The following is a 17537-nucleotide window of genomic DNA, read 5'->3' as shown; positions in this document are numbered from 1 at the left end:
ATAAAAAAAAGTCATTTTTATGTATGCAACTTACCAAGTAGTTACATAGCTGAATCCCACATTGTAGGAAGTGGGATCCATGGATATGCTAATACCTTGTTTTTTTTTTTTTTTTTTTTTAATACTACAAAATATATATTTAGAGCTAGCATCCATGCAGATGCTTGTTGGTTCCTTACCTGCTAAGAGAACTGAACAGTTGATTACTGCCTCTGGAAGTCGCTCGTCTTAACTCATAGGGACGTGGCGGTATAGCCATGGCTCGTCCTCTAAACAGTGGGACCCATGCAGCCAAGGAATGCCCGTGGCTAGCATGGTCAACCAAAACATGCCCCTGCCCAGGGCGCAGTACCAAATAATCAAATATTACCAGAGTAAAAAACATATCACCTCGACCATAACCATAAAATCCATAGCCAACTCTACACTTGACTGAAGAGTACTCCTAGTACATCCATAGTACCTCCAGGCTCCCATAAAAAACTCAACAACCTCGTTCAAGGCGAAGAGATAGGCTAGGAAGGTATGACTTCCTACACACCCTTACCCAATGCTGTGCCCGCCGCTAAATACGGACCTAGGGTACTGCAATTTTCATATACTGTTTCAATATCACGCAAGTAATGCAAGGTGAACACTGATTTACATTTCTAATACGTTGCTTGAATAATCGAGTCCAAAGAGAGATTGTGTTTAAACGAGAGAGAAGTTGCTACTGCTCTTACCTCATGAGCTTTCACTTTAAGTTTATTAATGTCTGTTTCTTTTTCACTTGTGCATGAGCCTCTACAATCCCGTTACGTAAGAAGAACGCCAGGGCGTTTTTAGACATCGGGCGCGTCAGATTCCTTACCGAACACCATAGACGGTCGGACGGGGCCCGAACCTTCTCTGACCTTTGTAAATAACATTTCAGAGCTCTGACTGGGCAAAGCAACCTCTCCTCTTCTTCCGGTCCTACCAAGTCCGTGAGGTTTTTAATACTGAACGAACGAGGCCATGGTTTGGACGGGATCTCGTTTTTTGCCAAAAATCCCAAGGTTAATGTGCAAACCGCATTACCCTGTGCAAGGTCTATTCTCTTGTCCATGGCATTTATTTCGCTTACTCTTTTAGCTGTAGACAGAGCTACTAGGAATAAGGTCTTTCTCATCAAATCTCTTAACGATGCTCTTTCCCGACAACCACTTAAGTACTACATCTAGGTTCCAAGATAATATCTTCGAACCTTTGGGTTTTTCTACATCGAAGGAATTAATGAGATCGGCAAGATCTCTATTCAACGACACTTCCAATCCTCTGTGCTTGAAAACAGATCCCAACATAGCCTTATAGCCTTTGATAGTTGCAGTAGACAGATTTCTGTCTGTTCTCAAATATAAAAGAAAATCTGCTATTTCTGTTATAGTTGTTTTAGAAGACAAAACATTATGCTTTTTACACCAGGCTCTAAACACAGCCCACTTTGCCTAATAGACTTTACTTGAAGATTCCCTTCTTGATTGCGCAATAGCTCTCGCCGCTTGCCTTGAAAACCCCTTCGCTTGTAAGAGTTGTCGGACAGTCTGTAAGCCATTAGAGACAGAGTGGATAGTCCTTGATGGAACCTCCTGAAGTGGGGTTGTCTGAGTAGATCTGTTCTCTGAGGAAGTAACCTTGCCCAATCCACTAGAAGATCTAAAAGATCCGGAAACCATTCCTGCGTTGGCCAGAATGGAGCGATGAGAGTCATCGAAACGTTGTGATGCGTTCCAAATTTGATTATGACTTTTCTCACCATCTTGAATGGAGAAAAAGCATACAAGTCTTTGTTCGACCAGTCCAAAAGCATCACATCTGTTGACCATGCTTTCGGGTCCGGGGCTGGTGAACAGTAAAGGGGGAGACGATAGTTTCTTGCTGTGGCAAACAGATCCATCATAGGTTTCCCCAGAGTTCCACAATTTGAGGCATACCACTGGATTCATCATCTATTCCGTGTGAAGCACTTGCCTCCTGCAGCTCAGTTCGTCCGCGAGAACATTGAGTTTCCCCTGAACGAACCTCGGAATTAATGTGGTTTGATTCCAATTCGCCCATACCAGCAGGCTCCTTGCTGTCTCGCAAAGAGAAAACGAGTGTGTCCCTCCTTGTTTCTTTATGTAGGAGAGCGCTGTCGTGCTGTTTGTTGCGAACTTCGTCCGCGAACTTCAGCAGTCCCCAGTGGATGGCGGTCAGTTCCTTTCAATTTATATGCCACTGTTTTTTATCTGCATTCCAAACTCCTGGAACTTCTTTTTCCCCCAGAATCGCTCCCCACCCTTGATCCGATGCGTCTGAAAAGAACAGTAGGTTGGGGCTCTGTGGGAGGAGGGATCTCCCTTCCGCGAGTCTGTCTCTTAACTTCCATCATTGCAGATCCTCTTTTATTTCCTGTGTGATGGGGAACACAAAAGAGTCCGGGAACTTCCTTCTGTTCCAATTCGCTCTGAGGAAGAACTGTAGGTTCGTGCAGTCTCCCTAGTGTCACGAATGGTTCTATTGAGAATAGTGCCCAAAAGACTCATCCATTCCTTTGCAGAGCATTCCTGGAGAATTAAAAATTGCACTACCTTCTGCAGGCACGACTCAATTCTCTGTGGGGATGGAAAAGCCTGAAAACTCACCGAGTTGATCCTCATCCCCAAATAGACTAATTCCTGACTGGGAAGTAACTGCGACTTTTGCCTGTTTATTAACAGTCCTAGATCCTGAGCTAAAGTCAGGGTTTTCTGAAGGTCCTCCGTGCACCTCTCCTTTGTTTGTGACCGGAGAAGCCAATCATCCAAGTAAAGGGATATTCTTATCCTGACTAAATGTAACCATTTCGCAAAGGGAACCAGCACTTGGGATATGAAAATATGCGTCCACATCGATGGAGATCATCCAATCGCCTTGACGGATTGATGGAAGGACAGACTGATTCGTCTCCATCTTGAACTTTGTTTTTTGCACATGAAGGTTCAGAGTGCTTACATCCAATACAGGCCTCCAGCCCCCCCATGACTTGGGAACAACAAACAGACGATTGTAAAACCCCAGTGTTAGTGGCTCCTCTGCTAACTCTATTGCTTTCTTTTGCAAGAGAGACGAAACCTTTTCCGAAAGGGCGATGAACTTCTTTGAATTTTCTGAGTAGGCTGTCAAAGCTATCAGAGAGCCTGATAACAGTGGCTTTCTCTTGAGCGGAATATCGTAACCTTCTCTTAAAACCTTTACGATCCAAGGTTCCGGCCCTCTTGCTTCCCATTCTTCCCAAAACTGATTGAGCCTCGCTCCTACTGGCGCACGAAGGACTGATATACTACTTCTTGGTCGAGGGGTTGGTTGAGGATTTTTTAATAGATTTAAGGGTGGAACGTGCTCTGCCCCTTGATCTTGGGGAAAATCTACCGAATCCCCTGCTCCGAAAGGGTTGTCCTCGGCTGGCTGGCGAGGGGCGTACAATAGGGATATTTTCTCTAGCCCGTTTAGTGGAATGCAAGAGAAGATCCTGTGTTGCTTTCTTCTGCAATTCGGAGGCAACTAGCACTACTGTCTCTTCTGGAAACAGGTGCTTCTTATCCAAGGGCGAATATAACAAGGCAGACTTTTGGGTATGAGAAACCCCCTTGGATGTAAAAGAACACCATAGCTCCCTCTTCTTTAGGATACCTAACATGAAGAGAGAGGCTAGTTCCACGGAACCTTCTCTAATCCCCTTATCTAAACAGGAGATCACTCCCGAAATGTCTGTAAAAGCTTCCTCACTCAACAAAGAATAGCTCTTCAGTTTATGTCCCAAGGCTCCTACTGTCCAGTCCAGGAAGCTAAAACCTTCGAACACCTTAAAGATATTTTCAATGAGGTGGTCAAATTCTGACGCCGTAAACATTATCTTGGCTGAGTTGAAAGCCGATCTTCTCGCCGAGTCAATAAGCGCAGAGAAGTCTCCCTGGGCGGAGGCAGACACACCCAAAGAAAGAGCTTCTCCGGTTTCATAACACAAGTGTCTTCTAGTTGAAAGGCGAGAAGGAGGGAAGTAGAAGTTGACCTTGCCTTGATCCCTCTTATCCTCAAGCCAAAGGTTAATTTCCTTTAACGCTTTTCAAGCCGAAAAAGACAGTACTAGTTTCGGTAATATCCTGGAGTCTTTCTGGTTGTCTCTCATGTAAGAAGACACTGGAGATGTTGGGGCTACTGGCGAGAATGAATCAGAAAAATTGTCTACAAAGTAAAAAAGCAAGGCTTTGTAGGCAGTGAGAGAAGACTCTTTATCCTCCTCTTCTCCTTTCTCTTCTTCTTCAGCTGAAGAAATAGGAGATAAGGCCTCTACAGGTTGAATAGGGGGAGCCGCCGATTGAATAAAGCCCAAAATGCTGTCTAATTTATTCTGGATGGCTGATAGGGAATGATCGGGGGCAGCCATCCCCTGAAGTCCTGTCAGTAGGCCCGACACTGAAATTGAAGACATAGGCTGTTCGAGCGTTTCAGACTGGTCCCTCTGTGCACTTGGTTTCATATACAGGGGGTGGGTCCTCGAGTTACGACGTTGATCCGTTCTTACGATGCATCGTAAACACGATTTTGCAGCGTAAGTCGGAACATTTGAAAAATACCAACAGATTTAATGTATAATACCTATCAATAAACAACGAGTGAGTAACAATTCCTTCACCTTTATTAGTTTGATTGGCTTGCACACTGGAGAGGAAGCTGCGGTGCTGGAGAGACTGGGGAGGTTATGAAGAGAAAAAGAACCTCCAGAAGTTGCTGGAGATGCAACATCTTTTCGCCTTCTCCTGAATCACCATAAGGCTGACTGGGATACGCCGTTGATTTTGGTCTTCCAACCAAAGCACCAATAACCTTTCCATTTCAATTATTAGACCACTACGCTGCTTAGTTATCACTGTCGCTTTCATAGGAGCAGATCCTTTCACATGTTCAACGATGCGCTCTTTATCTTTGATAATGGTAGCAACGGTCGAACGGCTAAGGCCAAGCGAGCGGCCAATGTTTGTTGGCGTTTCTCCCTTCTCAGATCGCTTTATAATGTCCACTTTAATTTCCATGGTGATGGCCTTTCTTTTCTTCGATGCACTACCATCAGAAGAGTCCGCCTTGCGCTTGGGAGCCATAACAAAGAGCAAAAAGTTACAAAAACGATACAACACGAGGGAGAGAGAGGCAGTGTAAACAACCAAATGGCGTATGGGCGAGGAATGAGCGTAGCGAAGCGACGCCGTTCCTCTCCCCCACAAAGCGTATTCTTCCGCCGTGCGCCTGGAAACTAGTTTCGCGTTTTTGTGGTGGTTTTTTTTGTTTAACGTTTTGTTGCCTTTTTTAACGACCCGCTAAACCGCGTAAGACGGAACGACGCAAAAGATTATTTTTTTATATTTTTTATGGGGCGCGTTCGTAACCACGAAACATCGTAAGTCGAGACCAGCGTAACCCGAGGACTTACTTTATTTAACCTCGTGGATGCTCGGGCACTAGTGGGCACTCGGGCGCTAGCGGACGCTTGGGCGTTAGTGGGCACTCGGGTGCTCGTGGACACTCGGTTGCAACTGTATTCCCGGGCGCCAATGGACGCTCGGGAGCCAAAGGTTGTTTTAGCGTCGCTGCGGAAGTTCCGGGCGCCAAAGGTTGCTCAGGCGAGTGGGCAGACTGTGGCGCCGATGGGCGCTTGGGAGTCGCCGTGTTCTCATGCTCCGAACGCTGAAGATGTTTCCCAGGAGTCTCGGGGATTACAGGAGGGGCTGGTGGCAGTCTTACCTGTCCTTCGGTATTACGTGTGCGGACCGGTGCTGAAGAAATCTCAGAGAATCTACTCTTCCCCATACTCTTCACCTCTGAACATCTGCTAGAGGAAGATTTTCTCGACGACGACTTCGACTTAGAAGATGTAATCCTCTCACTACGACATCCCTCTCCTGCCATATCCTGAGAGAATCTCTCTGGAGAGTCCCAAAAACAACACGAAGGCTGTTCCTTGCGTAAAGGGCTAGCCTTTATACAGGGGACTGGAGGGGGAGACAACTTACGAGCCCTCCTTTTCAATGGACGGGACTCGTCAGGGAATCGCCAATGGCGCCTGGGAGAGGACTCCCCGGAGCTGGAAGCACTAGACAACAGCGGTACTCCTTTAGAGACGCCTATCCAATGGCGCTCTGTTGCGATCTGGGATTTGTCAACAGAATCACCTGAGGGGGCGACTGCTCGTGGGCAAACCCCACTAACCTCCCTTGGGCTACCAGTATGCCTCCTCCCAGGTTCTGGGGAGTTTGACAGGGACCTTTGCCTAGGAGAATCAGTGGGACGAACAGCCACCTCCTCCACAACACTTACACTTGTACTCACTTCACCACTTACCTTGTCCATTAGAGTTTTAACGGACACTCCCAATTTCTCCATCGCTTGGAGCATGATCGAAAATTTCTGATCGACTCTTGCTTCTAAATAGGTCACAGCATCGGGTACGGGTGTGAGAGAGCCAAGATTAGGACTGGGAATGACAGGTGGAGGGGAAGGTTCAGAAAGAGACAAATTATTATTAGACAATTCCTGACTAATCAAGATTTTTGCTTTAGCTCTAGAAGCCGCTTTTCTCTTTTTATCTCTCTCTAACTTGTTCGTGTAACTAGTCAAGATCTTCCAATTCCTTTGATCCCAATTAATACACTCCCCACAAGTTTGATCTGGTGTACAAGTCTGTCCCCTACAACCTGTGCAAATTGAATGTGGATCATTACCCACTTTAGCGATCCTAGTATTGCAGCCTTTACTACAATACCTAATCCCAGAAGAACTATTGTCTGACATTATGTAGACCAATTCAAAACTAGTGAATTTCGGTGCAAAACTATTTAAAACTATTATTAATTCCTAAATAGCTATTACCGAAAACCAAACTTCCAATATTCAGAGTACTACACCAAATAAACTCCAACCAAGAGCGACGGCAAAGAATTCCAAAAATTCTGCTGCTACTGAAACTGTGTCGACAGTACCAGCCAGCAGAAACAACTGATTTTCGGACGGTGTTGGTTCCTCACTCCCCCCAATAGTGGGCGGGGGGTATCACCTGACCAAAACAAACTAGCACTTCTGCGAATTTCAAAAATTCTAGCTGCCGACGGCTTTAGAAACTATAGCTATGTAACTGCTTGGTAAGTTGCATACATAAAATAGGCAATTCACATGTAAAATGCGGTTCAAAATACGAAAAGCTCAGGTTACGAAGGCCGCCTTGGAACAGATTAATTTCATATGTCGAGGTAACACTGTAATCCGTCCACCACTCAAAACCTGTTATTGTTACTCCTATGAGGGTATCTGCCCATTAAAGGTTAAGATGGAGGTGCAGTAAAAGAAAATTAAAACTTGTACTACAGTATCTCTCTCCCAATACTAAAACTGTAACAACACTGAACACAAACCTGCAATGGAAAGCAAGCACTCTTGTTTCCAACATACCCCGACACAACATGTGACTGTATGGAAAGGACCCTCACTACCATACTTAAAGTTTACAGGAACCTGAAAAGACACAAGTATAATTACAGTTTATATACATAACTTAGTAATTTTTGTATTTAAGTATGGAGGGCAAACAGCTAAGATAGATACTGAGAAACTGAAGGAAGAGGAAACAAGATTGCAATATCAGGTTGAAGTAGAGAACAGATTTGCAGTATTAGAGGTGGATGATGATGTAACTTGGAACCAGGTAAAACCTACAGTGTTGGAAGCAGCAGAGAGAACTGTTGGCAAGGCAAGGCAACGGAGGGGAGGGCGATGGTTTGATGAGGAATGCAGAGAGGCAGCCCAAAGAAGAAGAGAAGCAAGATTGAAATGGATAGAGAATAGGGGAAATGCAGAGAGGAGAAGGATATATACAGAGGCAAGAAATGAGGCATGCAGCACTAACAGAAAGAAGAAAAGAATGCTAATCGATAGGGAGTTAGAAGAGGTTGAGAGCAACAACAGGCGGGGAAATGTGAGGGCCGAGTTCCATGGTATAAATAAAATTAGGAAGGGATACCAGGCCAGACTAGGAATAGTGCGGTAGATATGGAGATCTTTTAGTAGATAGAGAGGAAATTGAAGAGAGATGGGTATAACCTTGTTAGATAGAACAGCACTTCCTGAGCAGCCTGGGGAGAATGGAGAAATTATATTGGGAGAGGATGTTTAGGATCCAACCACTGAGGAAATTCTAGAAATAATAAATCACCTAAAGAGTAATATGTAAGTCTGCTGGCATTGACGAAATTAGTGCAGAACTACTGAAGTATGGAGGAAGACAACTACAAGAAGCAATGGGAAAAATCGTGATTGGAATTTGGAGAAGAGAAGAAATACCTGAGGAATGGGAGGAGGGACTGTTTGTGCCAATTCAAAGGAAAGGTGATAGAACGGAATGTGGAAATTATAGGGGCATTTGTCTCTTAATTGTCGGATATAAGATTGTAGCTAGGCTATTGTATAATAGACTGAAGAGACACAGTGAGACCATAGTAGGGGATTACCAAGCAGGGTTTAGAACGTCTAGATCAACCATAGACCAAATATTTATAGTAAGGGAGATCCTTGAGAAATATTGGGAATATGATAAAGACTCTTGGCATGCCTTTATAGATTTTAAGCAGGCATATGACAGTATACAATGAGAGGCATTGTGGAGGATACTGAGAGAATTCAGGATACCAGAGAAGCTTATACGCCTAACAAAAATGTGTTACAGGAATATGAGAGGCAGAGTACGGATTGGAGGAGAAGTAACGGGTCCTTTTGAAGTTGGTAACGGTTTAAAGCAGGGATGCGCACTGTCTACGATTCTCTTTAACCTAGTGCTGGAATGGGTCATGAGACAAACACCACAGGGTAATGGAGTACATCTTTGGGAGGCTAGGTGTGATAGATTAGCTTATGCAGATGATACTGTATTGACTTTTGTGGTGAAAATATACAGGAAATTGATAGAAAAATAAGCATATTTAGAGAAGCTGCAAATCAAGTTGACCTGGAAATAAATGAGGCTAAAACCAAAATCTTGAAGGTTTCAAGGCAAGAGAGGATACTGGGTAACATCAGGTGTGGAAATATGGAGTTGGAACCGGTCGAGAACTTCAAATACCTGGGATCAACAGTTACAGCAGAAAATAGAATAGAGGAAGAGGTCAAATTAAGAATAGCAGCAGCAGCAGCCAGATGTAGTTTGGCTTTAGCCAAAGTGCTTACTAGTAATATCTTATCAAGGAGAACAAAGGTGAAGGCCTAAACAACCATTATTAGACCCGTGTTAACGTATGGTTGTGAAACCTGGAGGCTGACAAAGGATCTGGAATGAAGGTTGGAAATGTTTGAGAACGGAATCTTGAGAAGGATATGTGGACCGGTCTTTGATGTGGAGATGGGGCAATGGCGAAGAAGGCATAATAATGAACTGAGGGAAATGACAGAGGTACCCCTGATAACAGGCACGATTATGGCTCAAAGACTGAGGTGGGCAGGGCATGTGGCCAGGGCTCATGAGGATAGACTGATAAGCAAGATTGCTCGAGGACAACCAGAGGGCAGACGACCTCCAGGAAGACCCAGCATGAGATGGTCTGATAACGTAAAAAGGGACATGACAGAGCTTGGAGTGGATGGTCCAGGGGATTGGTGGGATTTTGCACAGGACCGTGGTCGTTGGAAGCTTCTTGTAGCGGCGGCAAAGAGCCATGGAGGCCCGCAGCCAGTGGAGTAAGTGAGTGAAGTATGTACGTGTAAATGACATTTCTGTTATGCAAGTCTCAACTGATAAGTTCTGTGGTCTGTACTAATAAATACAGATGCACTCTGAAAGCTTGCACTTATTTCAAACCTTTATTCTTAGGTATATAAGCCCACCCTCAGCAGGAATAAGTTGGGAAACTTTCATATAAAATAAAGTACAAAGTTTAAAATAATTTTCATTATCCATATGTAGAAAATTCTTATTTTCCTTTATGAAATATGTCTAGCTGAAGATGAAAAATGTTGGTGTGGGTAAATTCCTCAATTACACTTTAGGTGTGTGGTATAATTTTATGAAAAAGTCCGTCATTGAATTTTCAGACCTAGCCTAATACAGTACAGTAGTAGATTTCTGGTGACACAAGACTCCACTATCAAACTTTTAAAAAATAAGTATATACTTTCAAGAGGAAAAACGTAAAATTCTAAAATATTGTATATATCTAAAAACATGAATTATAGAGTATAGAGATATACTATAGCCTTAAAAAAGTATGCCCAAGCTTATCTCAAGAAATGCTTGAGCAAGCAGAAATTACAAGTGGAAAAAGAGATGGCTGCTCTTCAGGTGTAAAGATTAATCACTACTGCAAAATCCCAATAGATACACAATTAATGATCACAAGGGCGCTTGAAACAAGAAACCCTTGGGACGAATGGATATTAAAAAGGGCACTTGAAACATAGATCATGAAGGATAGATGATTAAGATGTATAATTCTGCAGAACCTCTTACCTCCCTAACTTGTTACTGCATGAACCTAACCAAAATTTATGATCCTCAGCTCGGAGATATTGGCAAAGGCAAACTTGAAGTTTTAATGATTTAACAACAAAGAACTATGAAAAGTTCACAGGAAGGCATTATCATGCTAATCCCCTTTTGCTTCTGAACTATCCAGTCCAACATACTTTTGAAAATTATGAAACACAATGAGTGCACATTCTTCAGAGGGCTCAAGGCCTTGAATCTGCCTCTCGAATTTTCACAAAACAGAGTGCATACAAAGGTTAATGAAAACTGACCATAAAAAAACTATCAGAGATTTAAAACATACACAAGCAATGAACTTTAAAATGTGCTTGTGTATACTCTAAAGTAACTTGCAATCAATTCATGATAAAACACAAGGTCTGAAAACACAATTTCAATATATGTATATGGTAATATCACAAAATAGTAAAATAAGTCTGAGAAATCCAAGATGACTCAGTTCACACAGGTAGAAGTGTAGAAACTCCCATCACTAAATGAAACTTAACACAATATGGTTTACAATCCCCTAGGCCAAGTTAGGATTTGGGATTTCACCCTTGATCAGGCAGGACCTGACAACCTAAGGGTAGGATGCATCCCTGTATTTCACCTTATGGTGCCCTAGCCAGCTTAGGTGAAAGAGTGTTCCCCTCCCCACCCATCAGGTATGACCCAGCACTGTAGGTTAGGTTAGTTTAAATTACGTAAACAACTGATTTTCATCTTCATCCACAACATGGGGCTAGGCCAGTGTTTTTCAACCTTTTTTTGCCCAGTGCCCATTTTTGGCATTCCTAAGTACTCGTGGCCCTATGCCTTTCAAAATTGTGTAAAAATTACTAATAGAATTTTACTAAAGTTTATAGAACACTTTTATTAGTTTTACATTATCATTTACAGAAATATTTCTTTAAGAGCACTTCATTAGTTTACATTTGCATTACTGAAAGAAAATGTTGGCCTTTATTCACTGTTAATAACTCATATATGTTGTAATCAAAACTGAAAGGACATGTATTCACTTATGAAATTAGGCTAAACACTTTCCAGTATTTGCGTAATGAAATTTTATGGATTGTAATAACTCAAAATACTTTTTCACTTAGGAAAATAAGCACTGGCCTACATTTAACAGTATTCTCAATTAATTCTGGACATTGAAATAAAAATTTAAATTCCACTTTTATACTTATGAAGTTGAGCACTGGCGTGCATTTAGTACCTAGGCTATCTATTTGCATTGTAATAAAAACTAAATTTACACGAATGGCCGGCCTCTACTGTAGCATGACCCACCCTCCCGAAAAAGTACTTAACACGTCCTGTAGCTAACCCAGGATACCTAGGTACTAGCCTTACCTAGGTACTAGAAATTTGGTAGTCAAGAGCCAGCATCCGTCGAAGCAACACCTCGAGACCTCTACTTTTTTCTCCCAACTCACAAATGAAGGCCATCATTTCCGATTCTCGGGAAGGTGGTCGCGCTATGGTGGAGGCCGGCCATTCGGTATATTAGCTAGTACCCTTTATAAAACAAAATCTGTTTCCATATAGACTTCGGTTATGGGTTCCACAGTCATTGTTGCATTTGTTAGTACCTACCTAGTAGTACTAGGCTAAACAACGCCCACTAAGAAAAAAAAAAGAAGCCAGAAAGCAGAAATCTTCAGATTATTCGTATGACATTTATGTGTTGCCCAAGTCTATAACAACAACCTTAAAGGAATACCTCTTTATAGCCTAACAAGTCATCCAATATCACAACCAGACAGTCGAGTCTTAAGCTACCAAAAGGAATGCAGTTGACGTCTCAAGACTCTCCAACCACTTGATACTAAAGAAAGATTATTACCAATCACGAAGAGCGTAACCTTGGTTATGATGGACCGGTATTGCCATAAACTGGGCACTGGGCACGCTCTTCTTCACGTGATCTAGTAAGGTGCCCTGGACTGGTCACGACGATCTCTCAAGGAGGACCGGTGACGCAATGTTTACACCGGGCAGTGTTGCCAATGGGTCAACCAGTCTCTTATCAGTGTTGCCAACACATTAAGTACTACGTTAATATTGCATACGTGCTTCCCAAGTTAATTACTACGCATTGAAATATTCACTTTTAAGAGTAAAAAATAACAAGTTCTATATCTAGACCTTTCACACGTGTCCGCCTTACAGGTCTCAGACTGGCGATTCCTCTCTCATTTCGATTCCCTGGCCTAAACCGTGTTTGTAGTGTACCTAGACATGCACACTCACCCGAGAGGAGAGAGAGAAGAGAGAGCCGAGAGAGAGGAGAGGAGAGAGAGAGAGAGAGAGAGAGAGATAGAGAGAGGAGAGAGAGAGAGAGAGAGAGAGAGAGAGAGCCTGTTCTTTTATGAAACTGAGAGAGAGAGAGAGAGATGAGAGAGAGAGAGAGAGAGAGAGAGAGAGAGAGAGAGAGAGAGAGAGAGAGAGAGCCTTCTTTTATGAAACTACTGAACATCGGTCTAGACTCTTAAGAGAATCAGGCGCACACGTTGGCAGAAATATGTCTATTCCTAATAACACTGAGAAAAAAACTTTTCAGCCATGAAATGAAAAATCTATCACCCCTGTGTGACAAAGAGCATAACATTACGCTAGATATTCTTTAGAGAATGAAAACAAAAGTTCCAAGCAGAAGAAACTCTAAAAACACGAAGAGAAGAAATGCCTGGCTGAATACAATGTATTCACAACAATAGTTAGGATTCGACAATCTCAGTAACGGATGATAGGCATACCCTATCATCCGTTGATAAGATTAAGATAGCCAGATAGCAAGGAGAACTGGATATTAATAGAAAATATGTTGAATGGGGGGTTGATAATATTATTCATTTGAATTAAAATCCTTGTAGGTCTCTCTAATAACCAAAAATGGTATTGTAAATGAAAATTAACTTCATTAGAAATATCACAAGAAAAGTTAAAAGCAATATATAAATAGATACACTGAAAGATTAACCGTAAAGCAAAAATTGGGCATTGGTAAGTGAGACTGTTTACCTAAAAGTGAAAATTAAAATATAATTCACAGACATTTGAAAGCGATAAAAAGCGAAGTAAACGTGAAATTGATGTTATGAAATGTGGCTGGACCCCTTGTTAATCACTTTCCATTATTAGATGGAGAATGATTTCGGCTTATAAAAGGTGAACTTACTATGGTTGAAAGTATTGTAGGACGGCCTCCGAGAAGGTCTAGACGGCGCGGTTGTCAGCCACTAACTGGACCTGGACTGGACGTGGCGAAGCGAATAGTAAGAGCTTTACACCGCAAAATTGAAATACTAAAGTTGGGATTTGCCAGATGTATTATAGTTTGATTGCTGCTGTTGTTGTATTAAGCCAACACTTCTTGTTGGCACGGTAAATCTCTTTCACGTCTCAAACAACATCAATATTCTGTGAGAACTGGGAAAATATCGAATGCATTATTCGTATTATGAGAGATTTAGATCATCCTATTAACTGGAGTCAAGCAAGAGCCTTAATTCCATGTAATGACACAGTTAAAAGGAATATAATTGAATCTTGTTTCATCAAGTCAAATAATAAAAATGTTCTAAATTTAAGTCTTGGTTTATTTAAACTTGATGCTTTCATAATGAAAAGAGTTGTAGATAAATATAAGCAACAAAATTAATATAATCAGTTTTTACATGTTTTGGACTAGAGAAACTTTGTAATTTCGGTTAGGGTCAATCTGTTTAGGTTTGTGACCGTGTGATATCCGATAATCCTGGATTATCTCTTTTAATTTTTACCCTTTTGACAATTAACCATCTGGTATTCTTGATCTTGTTGTGTACCTGAGACCTTTCTCTACAATTGTATTGCATTCGCTTCTTAACAATGTCTTAGTAAAGACGAAAGCGCTTGGATTTCTGACTATCATTTTCCTGTGGAATTCGCTTATTTATGAAGTCACGTGCATCTACTGTGATTTTTTAAGCATATATATATATATATATATATATATATATATATATATAATATATATATATATATATATATATATATATATATAATATATATATATATAATATATATATATATATATATATATATATATATATATATATATATATATATATATATATATATATATATATATGGTTTAATAGTCCGACAGGCCGTCCGAGCGGCGCTGTTAAAGTGGGAGAGGCGTTTTTTCCTCTTATCTTTAGCCCCTCTTGACTACAAAAGGTTGAGATTCGAGGGTGATTAGCGCCTCTGCCATATTTTCTTAAACTCGTTCAAACTTTTCAGGAAAAAGGGTGACAATTTGGTAGACTTGGCAATATTTTTAAGCGGTGCTGCCATTTCCTCGTATATGGATGATTAAGGGAAGTGGCCCACCACCATCTGAGTGACCGCCAAGGGTCACAGTAGGATTGTCTCCATTCGTCGGTACAAAAGCAAAACACGGAGATCAAAACATTACGTATAGTACTTGAACCTTGCTGTACATTTTTCGAGTTGCTTGATGTAAAGTTTAATTAGGACACACACACACACACACACACACACACACACACACACATATATATATATATATATATATATATAATATATATATAAATATATATTATATATATATATATATATATACAATATAGTTTATGATTATTTATATCATATATATAAAAACAAATAATTAAATTTTTTGCGTGTATGTGTATATAAATGTGTAAATATAAATATACCCTTTTTTATATATATAAGTACATACATTAAAAGTAAGCATACATACACATGGAATACCTTTATTACTTTAAAACAGTCACTTGTGAATAGAAGCAAATAGTTGGACAGTAAGCACGTATATGTCCACTCTCAGGATTAGCCTTAACCTCGAGGAGGTTAATCCTGAAAATGTACCTTTTTGGATTAAGATTAAATACCTCCTTTGACAAGATGGGAGACGTGTCGCCGCCGCTAACTCTAGGAAAGTCTCAACCAGGATCTCGTAGCTAGAGTTACTGCCGGAGAGTTTTAAAAGTCTTTGCGGTTTCACTATTGCCACTTACATTAAAAGCCAAAGTTACCATCGTCCACTTCTTCCGTTCGTCCCACAACCAAGCCCTTAGAAATTTAATCAAGGATTTAAATCAAGCTTTGCTTTACTTAAACCAGTGTGCTGACATATATTTCTGCTTCTTTAACTGTTGCTTTGGTTCTACCATATTTCTTGGGGGTAATTAGTAAATTCAGTTTCTTATCGTTGATTAAAGCGAGGTGCGTTTATTTTCCCAACTGATTAACTGACTGTCTTCTAGCAACAACAACAACAAAATAGAAATTTCCTTTATTAACCCAATCAATTTACCCGGTTAAGAAAAAACTAACACTTTTTCTTTTAGAAATAACAAACAAAACACGAAATAAGGGAACTAAACTTAGAACGACAATAAATGAAAAACCTGACTTCACTTAGTATTCGTTAAATCAACTTAAGAAAATCAAGACAAACATGGCCCTATATAAAGCTATATATAGCTATTGCCACAATCATAAACCAAATTGTTTATGAAACATCTGAGCAAAAAATCTTACATAAACCAATCAATCTAATATTCCAACAAATGCATAGCTTCCATCATGAAAAGTTTTAATTGCTCTCACCAACTTATCTTCTATACCATATATCATCCTTCAAGATGACTGTCAAATCTATCACAAGCTCTTTGTAAGTCCCTGTATGCCACATACGCTTTTTACCTTGACTTTCAAACATATATTCTTCTTAAAACACATTCAATTCTCACATTCTCTTGTAAAGTCACAATGTTCCTCCCTTATGGATCCTTCTGTCACCTGCCATACTCTATTAAATCCTACTAGACATTTCCACTAGCATACCAAGTGATGTTAAGCCAGTAAAATTCTTATGCAATCCTCTGTCACATGTAACCTTATACAAGGGAACAGTAAAACCTCACTTTGACTCCTTTGAAAATTCTCTCTCATCCAGATACCTTACACATCCTGGTCAGTGAACTGATCACATTTTCACCAATGTACTCCTACATCTCAATTGTAGTCCCATCAGTTTCTGATGCCTTTAGATTTTTCAGTTTTTCAATTGCTCTGCTGTCTCTCAAGTCACTTCTACAATCATTGTCACGCTTACAACAATCCTCTCTACTCTTGCATCATTCAGTTCTATCCTTCAACAAGTCTTGAAAGTAGCACTCCGTCAGCCCGACTGCATCCACCACAAAACATCTCTTATCCCGAGTCAATTGCTCACATTAACCCTTCTGCATTAACTCCCTAATAGAACAGCTTACTCTCCCATTAGTAACAGTTGATTTTCTCCTTTCATTACTTACCTTCTTTTTCTCTCTTCTTTCTTGACTACCTTGTCATTCCTTATTTATTCCCGTACTTTATCTTCCCCAACTTTGCAACAGCACCTTTTACACTTTTGTTTTTTCTTCACTGAACCTATCATTTCCTCATCCTACTACACTACAGTATTCACTACATATAGTACTGCTTTTGTTCTCTCAGCGTGTGGGGTTGAGGAGTTATGGTCCTGACATCCCACAAAACCTTCAGAAGTTATTCAGCTTTACAATGAAGGTTCCTATTGTAGTCATGACTAGTACCACACAAATGAGGAATAACATTAACGAAGTGTAGGGAATTTCACTATGAAGCAACTTGTGTCTAGCACTAAGAACCTACTGAACTAGTCGCTGAAAGTGGCAATTTATTTACAGATATCTGGAATAGTGTAAAAGAGCTAATGACCTGACAAGAGACAGTTTTAGGGTAAAGGCCTATGGCACAGTAATAAATAGCAAACAGACATATAAGCCGATGGTCAGAAGACAATGAATAGAGGAAAGACCACCCTTTCACTAATATCTGTTGTAGCAGGTATGTTACATACAGTGATTCATATCCTAAACTATTCTAGCTCACTTAACTAACATAAAATGGATACAGAAAAGCTAGG

The 17537-nt window shown here is 40.7% G+C and overlaps 1 protein-coding gene across 4 annotated transcripts in view; it reads right to left on the bottom strand.

Annotated features, from left to right (window-relative positions):
* LOC135195498 (pyridoxal kinase-like) overlaps positions 1–13848 on the bottom strand; it is a 27196-nt gene extending 13348 nt beyond the window's left edge. Inside the window, exons 1-2 of one of the 4 annotated variants that reach the window (XM_064221719.1) lie at positions 13731–13848; positions 7443–7542 (exon numbers count right to left, since the gene is read on the bottom strand). In XM_064221719.1, the coding sequence (XP_064077789.1) occupies positions 7443–7523 (81 nt within the window). In that variant the 5' untranslated portion in view covers positions 7524–7542; positions 13731–13848. Of the gene's footprint in view, positions 1–7442; positions 7543–12272; positions 12296–12395; positions 12553–13730 lie in introns of those variants that run through there. The other 3 variants (XM_064221718.1, XM_064221720.1, XM_064221721.1) reach the window with 3 other exon arrangements.
* Positions 13849–17537: the final 3689 nt, after the last annotated feature.

This window comes from Macrobrachium nipponense, chromosome 16, assembly GCF_015104395.2.
Source record: "Macrobrachium nipponense isolate FS-2020 chromosome 16, ASM1510439v2, whole genome shotgun sequence".
Taxonomy (NCBI): Eukaryota; Metazoa; Arthropoda; class Malacostraca; order Decapoda; family Palaemonidae; genus Macrobrachium; species Macrobrachium nipponense.
Note: the sequence above shows the minus strand (reverse complement) of the source record. Positions and strands in the feature narration are given on the sequence as shown.